At 48.2% G+C, this 9,249-nt stretch overlaps 1 protein-coding gene across 2 annotated transcripts; it reads right to left on the bottom strand.

Annotated features, from left to right (window-relative positions):
- Positions 1 to 1,459: 1,459 nt before the first annotated feature.
- On the bottom strand, positions 1,460 to 4,983 carry LOC149844339 (protein SCARECROW-like). Of its 2 annotated transcripts, none has more exons than XR_016431192.1 (2): positions 1,789 to 4,983; positions 1,460 to 1,626 (listed from the first exon to the last, which is right to left on the bottom strand). XR_016431192.1 is itself a non-coding variant. In XM_090002151.1 (2 exons), exons 1-2 carry the CDS (start codon positions 4,171 to 4,173, stop codon positions 1,855 to 1,857), a joined length of 2,256 nt encoding a protein of 751 aa, XP_089858277.1. In that variant the 5' UTR covers positions 4,174 to 4,983; the 3' UTR covers positions 1,757 to 1,854. The 2 variants fall into 2 exon arrangements, 1 of the variants encoding a protein (XP_089858277.1); XM_090002151.1 differs by lacking the exon at positions 1,460 to 1,626 and having other exon boundaries at positions 1,757 to 3,138; positions 3,202 to 4,983.
- Positions 4,984 to 9,249: the final 4,266 nt, after the last annotated feature.

Here is a 9,249-nt window from a genome sequence, read left to right as displayed (position 1 = left end):
ATGCTCGTTGGATTATCGCCTCAAAGATTGTGCACGCAATTGTGCCCACACTGCGCACATTGCTGCACATGCCAAGCCCTGACCAAGCTCACCGCAACTACGTGCCCACCGCATGCTGTGCTTCGCACGCCACATGCACCACGCACGACAATGGTATGTGCAACACACAACACCACTGTTATGCATGTGCACCAAACTCTGCACACATGGGCAAGGCCTGTTTGCCACGGGGTTGGCCCGACTGCCTCATGCACGCCGCAACCAACCAATCCATCACTCTTGGGGCACTTCCACCACACTTCACACACATCCATGCATCTGTTGCCGCATCTGCACTGCACCACACCTGTGCACATGCCACACTCTTTGCACAACCCTGTGCCCCACTCCAGCACAGGACACTATCTGTGGCATGCACGCACCTCTTATGAATGTGCACTGCACCCTGCCAGTGCACATGTCACACACTCCTTCCACTGTCCAGTGTCAAGCTCAGGCACATGACGCAATCAGTGACATGCACACACCTTTTCAGCACCTGCGTTGCACCAACCCGTGCACATGCCACACCCCTTTGCACAGCCCAGTGCCAAGCTCAGCCACACGGCACTATCAGTGGCATGCATACGTCTCTTCAACCCCATGCACCGCACCAAGTCCCATACCTATGGCACGTTGCAAGGCTCTCCGAGATTTCATGTGCAACACCCCTGCACCGGCACCTTATCAACCGGTAAACTTTTGTTTAGTTTTTGTCTGCCATCATAGCTCGCTCCATCGAGGCGGGGGTTCCCCATTTGTGGCAAGGAGACGCCGTTTGGAGGCTCGCCCCCTTCAAGAGTTGCGCCAGTTCGGTCTTGAACTGGTGCACCCAAGCTTGAAACCCGAGCTATCTGCTGAGCACAGTTCGAACCAAGGGTCGGACGAACTTTTTGACCATCCAGAACAGCCGGTTGGATCACTTGCCTTTCATTAAAAAAACTCTAACAGATAAAGAAGTGCGTGAGTGGACGACATACAATCAACCAGGAAAGTTTGACCTCCGTAACCTGATTATTACCAACGGAAAAGCGGAAAAGAAGGCAACGTTACGAAGCAAGATGTCACGTTTGCTTCCGTAAAAAAAGGTGAGGTGAAGAACGAAAGAGCCAAGTCAGAAAAAGCAGAGATCAAAAGGTGATCAAGGCTGACCACCCTCCCCAGATCACGTGTTCAACCAATCCTGTACAAGGCTGACCTCGTGGGCCCCGTGGATTGCCAGCTGTGGGGCCTAGGACACGTTTGGTTGAATACCAGATCACCTGACCCCCACACTACCGCAAACTTGTCTTTCTTTCGCTATTAACCTACCATACCTATTATCGCTCAAGCACTCTTCCGAGGATTATATTTCATAGAGAGAGCGAGAATCCAAGAGCTACGCAAGCAAGATGGATATCTCTTCCATTCATGAGAGAGAGAGAGAGAGAGAGAGGTGTTGAACAACGTTTTGAGTACAAAATCAATCTACATCATCATCGACATGATCATCTTCTTCTTCCGCCCCTTCATTCTCCCCTTCCCTTCATTCAACTGCGTCCTCGACACTCTAACAGGTGTAGAGACTCTACATGCTTGCTTTCGTCCCTACGTAACCCAAACACCACGATGACCATCCAATCATATCAACATGCAAAAAGATGGATAAGACATAGCAAGAACCAAGGAACCACAACAGTAACAAGCCTTGCGGCTAACGAGAAAGAAACAAGGCAGAGAAAGAGAACAGCGCTGCGCATTTATCATTACCTGCAAAGCTAATGCTATCACGATCATCATCGTCATCTCTTAAGAAGAAAAGCAGCAAAACTAGTGCTACGGAATGGGTCGTTGATGCTGATGAACTGCACCAACAGTAGCAGCGCAAGAGAGCATGGTGATGGGCCTCCTCCATGCGGAGGCCGTCAGCAGGGACAGGTCCTTCCAACCCAGCTTGAGCATGCCCTTCTCCTCCACCAGGGTGTAACCCTCGTTGGGGAACATGCCCAGCAGCAGGGTGGCCTGAGTGGTAGCGTTCCCCGCCAGGGACATCCCGCGTAAGCCCGCCTCCCTCATCTTGCCCCTCCAGCTCTCGACCCGCAACTCGCTGCTCCTGCCGGGCCCGCCCACCGCCAGCACGTTACGTATCTCCCTGGACAGCAGGTCCTCCTCAACGGCGTGCCTCTCCTCGCTGTCCTCCGCGTAGTTCGCGCCCAGCGAGTCGAAGATGGCCGAGTAGTAGTGGATGGCCTCTACGAAGCGGGCGAGGAAGGGACCCCCGTGGCTCACATCTTGCTCCACCAGCGTCACCACCTTGGGCTCCAGCCGCTGCACCGCCCACAGCGCGTTCACGTCCGACCCCGTCACATCGTACAGCGAATGCCTGGACCAGTGCACCGCCACGGCATCCGCCTTGCTCACCCGGATGCGGTCGGGGTCCAGGTTCCGGACCTTGTCGGCCACCGGGAAGAACTCGAAGGGCAGCCCCAAAGTTTCCGCGAAGTCCGAAAGCCGCTTGCCCGTCGCCTCCAGGGACTCCATGGAGGATCCGACGCCCGTCAGCCGGACGAAAGGGGGCCCCCCGGGGCGGGACGCCAGGATGTGGAAGAGCCCCGGCCACTGCAAGCCCTGCATGACGTCCAGGTCGATGATGTGGACCCGGTTCTCCCTCTCCAACGCCTCCTGTATCGCCTGGTTGGCCGTGAAGTGGGAGAACTTAACCAGCGGGCTGATGCCGTTGAACACCTGGAAGGCCGCCACGATCTTCTGCCTGTGGGTGCACGCCGGCAGCGGAGCGTAGACGCCGATGCACGAGCTGATGAGCCGCGCGGAGATGGCCTCGGAGAAGTAGGCGGCCACCCGCTGGGCCGACGAGCCGAAGGGCGTGGAGAGCTCGCTGATCTCCAGCAGCATCCTGTTGGCCTCCCCAAGGTTCTCCGCCGACACCGCCTCCGCGCACTGCAGCAGAAGCGTCAGCAGACAGAGTCCTTCCTCTTCCCGCTTCTGCTGCTGCTCCTGGCTCAGCCGGGCCGTGGGCGACGGCTGCATCTGATGACGATCGTCGGATGATTTCTTGGCGGAAGTGGTTGGGGACTGGGAGGCGGATGTCGTTGGGGGTGCCTGAGAAGGCAATCTATGAGGCGGTGAGTGGTATTGCAAGGATAGGCGGGGAGATGTGCTTACGGTGGTGGTGGTGGCGGCGGCGATGGCTGTGGAAACGTGGGGTGTCTCCGCCTCCTGTTCTTGGGTACGGGCACCGCTCCAGTTCATCAAGGGGTTGAGGTGATCGATGTTGGTGCTGATGGCAGCGCTCGGGGAGTAGTTCTCCACCAGGTTCGAATCCAGGTACAGCTTGAAGCCCGACCCGGGGAACACTTGATCTCTCCTCCTGCTGCTGCTGCCGGGCCCTCCGGCGACAAGGAGGCTAGGCGATTCCGTGAGAGATCGGAGCCTTTGCTCGATGAGGAGGGCGAGGCTGGGGTTACAAGGATGGATGATCTCCCGGACGTTTTGAATCAGCTGGGAGATGGACACGTTGGTGGAGGAGTGGATTAGGTCTTTAATGATGCCATCTATCCAGGACGTCGCGGTGGAGTTGGTGGAGGAGGAGTTTATCTGGAAAGTAGAAGATGGGGAAGGATGCGGAGGTGGTATGGAAATAAGGGTGCTGTCCCTCTCCGGCGTGAAGGATGACTGCATAGCGAAGATTCCCGTCCCACCACCACAGATGGGCGGCGGGAGGATGGGTAAGGCCGGTAGAGGTAGCGCAGGCGGTTGGGGAGGGTCCACAAAAGATGCGTTCATTGAGAAACCGTGAGTCATGGCGGTGGGATTGGGAAGAGGTCGATGTAGGGAGGGAAGCAACATATTGTGGGAGTGCCAGGCGGAGAGCCCCATCTGAGGAGGAGGAACTTGGAACTCCTGTGGTTGGAACCACCACCGCGGTTGCCCTCCTGCTACTTCTTGCTGGGCCTCGATCACGTATTGGTTCGTCGCAGCGGCAACATCAACACCACCACCAAATCGCCGAAAAATCCTCTGAGGAGCGAAGGATGACGATGACGATGCTGAGGAGGAGGAGGATAAGGAGTTGTCAACGTCGGTTAGCCTGGACGGCATCTCCATCTCGGCCGCCGCTCTCTTCCTGGCTGCCATCCTGGCTTGTGCCGTTGCTGCTGCAATCTGTGGAGTTTGGGGTCACAGAGTTGGGGGTGCGTCTGCTGCTGTGCCTGCTTTGGTGGTGCACCGGCGGAGGATCCGTTTCCGTGCAAAACGCAAGCAGCCATGAAGAAGGAATAACGGAGGAGCTGTGTCAGCGGATCAATCCAAGCGAGCTCCGTAGATATACATGCGGTTAAACGGAGGCATCGAGGCTCGAAAGACAAGGGGGGAAACGGTGGCGAGGTTCGGACATGGGGGGACAGGATTCCTCCAAATAAAAAATATTATTAATATAAGAGATGAAAGAAGGGATGAGGGAAAGGGAAATCACGAGCTTTGGGGCGGTCAGAGATTTAGCTCTTGTTCTAGTTGTTGGGATTTGAATGGCACGGAGAGAGAGAGAGAGAGAGGTGGGAAGAAGAAGGGGAGTGCGAGCCCAGGTTGAAGGCATAAATATATGGGTTAGACAGGAGGAGCAAGGGATTTTGAAGGATTTGTTCGTCGTTGAGTGTTTAATGTGATTAGAATGTCACTGTTGAAGTCCTCGAGGTATGTCGGGAATGCTGTCATAAACTAAAACAAAACAACCCTCTCCCTCCCTATCTTCTCTCCACTGCTGCCGATCACCGTCCACCCATTCCTTAGTAAATAAAGATAAACAAAAAAAGAGTACAAAGGATTGACCTTGGCGCTCGAGGGTCTCTAAATTATTACCCTCTCCTTTTTAATTTTTTGTGATGGTGACGCCACCCTGGTTATTACCATTTACCACTAAAAAGTATTCCTTTAAAGGATTTTCTTTTTTGCCTTCTTTTATTACCTTTAAAAAATCTAACCTGATATATATGCGTGTGTGTAAAAAAAAAACGACATTGCTGGTATGATCATCTCTGCATATCACGGACTTCTCCCTCTCCAATCAAGGAAGCGAGCTCAAGATTTCCTGCTGGTTGCAACAATAAGAGATATTATTTGTGCTATGCTCGGGAAATGGTGGTCTTGCAAAAAGTTCCACTTTCTCACAATAATGTTCTTATTGATTGAAGTGCCGTCATTTTGCTAGACTTGATTTTGCCATAACGTGAACTCCTGTGCTTAAGATGCCCATTCTTGCTTCAGTTCCGTAGAAATCTTTGCAAGTGATGCACATGAAATGCCGCCCCACCACCAACTGCTCCAATGGCAGAGGTATTTTTTTAACTTTGCCACTTTCAGTTGGTTTCCTGAATTTGAGTCGTAAATAATAATGACAATAGTAATAAAGGTATATATAATAATGCATGTCTTAGTGTTGTGTGGAAGGGATTTGGTAACGGCAAACCTTTTTAGACCTACTTTTGATGTTAGCATCATTCTTACATGATTAAAAACACAAAGTAATAATTAAAAGAATGGAGACGAAAGAAGGGCCGACACGAAGGGACCGATTTCTGTTCTCTCTCCCATGCTAATGCTACGAGAAAACCCGCGCCCTTATAATATAATATAATGTTTAGCTTCAAGTCAAATCCAACGCCGTCAATTACACGCATTCCCTGCCCTGCGTTGCTTGTTTCCAAGCCATTTTGGATTTACAACTTCCAGGAGAGGTTTGTCTTTTCAACTTACTTCTTTGGCAGGTGTGCGGATCAGCATCTAAGAGATGAACGGCATCTATCTAACCATCATGACTGGATCACGTATCTTGTACGTGTGCCCTACAAATTTTTTTGAAAGCCGACCAAGCTCTGAAATCTACTACATCTACAGCATCACAAATGGTGGTGAATTCTCGAGTATGAGCATAAAAAGTGCTGACCCGGGCTATCCCGAACTGGACCCTGAATAATTGCAAGCCGTTTGCCTAGTACTTAACCTGATTCGAACCCAACCCATTGGCAGCCCTAGATGCCTTTCCGCCCTCCGAGATATCCCATTGACCTGAACTGCACTCCCTTTGCAGCCACGTCTCTATAATGTCCGTTTGGTCAGGGCCTCCGCTGGATTACTGGAAATGCTTCTCCAAAAATGCAGCATCAAAACATTAATTGAGCGTCTAAACTAGTTAGTTATCTTGTTAATTAGAACACGGATCGAATCAGGGGAGCCCTCGACGGATTGGATGATGTTTCATTCATGTGATGAACGACATGACAAAACACCATGGTTTCAGTTTGCCATTCATTGTTGACGCTCTCAATGCTGTTCATTCTGAAGCACTAATAGCCCCCGTCCAGGAAGTACCTAATCCAACCACAGCCCATTGGCTGAACAGCATCAGCCGTGATTATGCTTTGCTCATTTCATTGGACCTCTTCGTTAAGTTCCCTCAACACCACACTCTCAATCTTAGCGCGTCTGAAAATGAAATATGATGAAAAGGATATCACCGTCGAGCCGGCATCCAACACTAAATTCCGTACGGTGGTTTCACTGGTCCAGGTTTCACGAGATGCACGGCTTTAAAGTAAAAAGCGGATCCAGTCAGGGACCGTAATACCCTCTTGGGGTTCCTTGGGATGCTGCTCAACGGTGCCATTAACGGCTCCCAACCACTGTTTGGCCGGCCGGATTAAAAGCTCTCACGCTGCCAGTGCCACCTAAATGGGCATGTCGGTCTTTGTCAAATCCATCGATTTGTTGCATTGAGTGAACGGCATCTTGATGAGCTGATATCATGCACCAATGTTGTCAAAATTGTATCGGTTATGGAATCGTTTGGATAACGATACAGGCGAATCTGCCGATACCGATTCACAACTGAAAATCGTTCTGAATCGGCTAAAACACAATTCAAAAATAAATTCTGTCAAGCAGAACGTGACACGTGTTAAAACCATTAAAATAATAATAAAAAAAATTTCAAGCATTTTTTATATTTAATAAAAAATAGCTGATTCAAGTTAATATCGTCGATACGATACGAATAGGCCGACTCAGGCTGCTTCTTACCGATACTGACAACATTGTCATGAACGGCTGCGTGGAACAAAGCAAAAAAAACAAACAGAAAAAACCCGTATCATTCTTGCGAAATGACACATTTTTTGAAAGGTTTCGAAATTTGCATTATCCCCCGTGTCCACAATGGCATATGCCCCACTTTTTTAGGACATTTTTAACCCTTCAAACTTGTGAATCTCTTGAGGTTCATGCGCAACCATGTCAATGCTGCTAATTTTTTTCATCCAACAAAACAAGAACCCAAATCTAAATCCCACAACTAGTTACTTAGATGAGTTCGAGTATACCCACGATCGGCTGACAACCCTATTATTAAATATCAATATGCCATTACCATGAATGAACTAACCAGTGGGAGATGAGCCTTATCCATTATTTCTTCTCTGTGCATGTCACGAGAATGAAACTTTGGGTTTGGGGTCTTATTTTGACAAACGAAGAAAATAACATACATTGCGAGTGATGTGAGGACATTCGCACAGAGTGGTTTGCGGACATCCTTAAAGACCAGTTACTTAAAGGATATTCACATGGTAGCTTATATATATATATATATATATATATATATATATGTGTGTGTGTGTGAATGTTGTCACAGGAACAAAAAATGATTAAAAAAAAACATCGACGGGCCCACCATGCTCGTCGGTGTGTCTATCTTCACAGTGAGAGTGGTGCCTTCCATGGCGGAGCTCCACCACTAAGTGTTGCATCAGTCCCAAAAATATCTCACTGCGGAGGCTGTACCGCTAAAGTTTTACAAGTTTTAGCGCACATTGTAATGACTAACACTGGCGCATGTAGGCGTAAAGGTGTTACGACGCACACAAGCATGGAGACGATCACAAGCGCACACATGCACAAGGAGGTTCTCGGTGCTCATAGGCGCACATGGGAGTTTGACACTTACAAGCGTGTGGACGTTAATTGTTGTCATGCTTTCTTCCATAAGAATTTGCCCATGATAAGCCTTCAATCATGAAACATGAAAAAATGGATACACATATAACCCAGGTGGCAACTTCAACTTATAAGCCATTTCTCCAATTCTTGCAATAATTTTATAAGGGCCAAAATATCTTGGTGTGAGCTTAGTGATAGGTGTCTTACTCAAAGAGAACTATTCATATGTAAGTCGTTTTAACCAAACTCAATCATCAACTTGGAACTCTCTATCCTTTCTTTGCTTGTTATAGATTTGTCTCATTCGATTTTGGGCACACTCAATATTCTTCTTCAAAATTCATAAGATGTCATCTCTTTCTCTTAGTTGCTTTTCAATTATAGGGTTTTTTGTCATTCCGTCTTCATAAAAGAAAGGTTGAAGTGGTGGTCGACCATACAAGGCCTCATAAGGTGTCATTCTTTTAAAAGAGTGAAAACAAGTATTATAACATCACTTGGCCCAAAGTAGAAACTCAACTCATTCATCATGTTTTTTCACTAGTAAAGCATCTCAAGTAGGTCTCAAGAGCTCTATTAACCACCTTCGTTTGTCCATCGGATTGTGGATGACTTGTCGTGCCATAACACATCTTGGTTTCCATTAATGTGTAGTATTATTTCTAAAATTTACTAAGGAAAGTCGGATCTCTATCACATATTATTGTCATTGTCATGCTATATAACTTTGCCACATTTTGCAAAAAAGATTTAGCCACCAATTGAACCGAATAGGTGTTAGGCAAAGCTATGAAGTGAGCAAACTTTGTAAGCCTATCTACTACCACAAAGATGACCTCTTTCTTTTAAGGAGAAAGTTTTTCAATAAAATCCATACTTATGTCGGTCCACACTTGTGAATGAATGGGTTTAAAGAAGACCGGGGTGTTTAAAGAAAACCGGGGGGGTGAATTCCCTCATACTTGTTTGCTTGGAAAACTTGACATCACATATTTTTTTATATCTTTCCTCATTCCGAACCAATACAATTCGGATTTGACTCTTTGCCAAGTTTTATGCATACCTTCATGTCCTCCCCCTCTTGAGTTATGGAAGTGTTCTAAAACTTTATTAATGAGGGGAGAGTCATTAGGTAATACAAACTTATTATCAAAATATAACTTGTCTCCCTTCACCATGTAAGAGGGATGATTTATAGAGTCTTCTTTCAACTCTTTAATTATT

Source organism: Nuphar pumila, chromosome 3 (assembly GCF_984573655.1).
Source record: "Nuphar pumila chromosome 3, dmNupPumi1.hap1.1, whole genome shotgun sequence".
In the NCBI taxonomy this organism is placed as follows: domain Eukaryota; kingdom Viridiplantae; phylum Streptophyta; class Magnoliopsida; order Nymphaeales; family Nymphaeaceae; genus Nuphar; species Nuphar pumila.
Note: the sequence above shows the minus strand (reverse complement) of the source record. Positions and strands in the feature narration are given on the sequence as shown.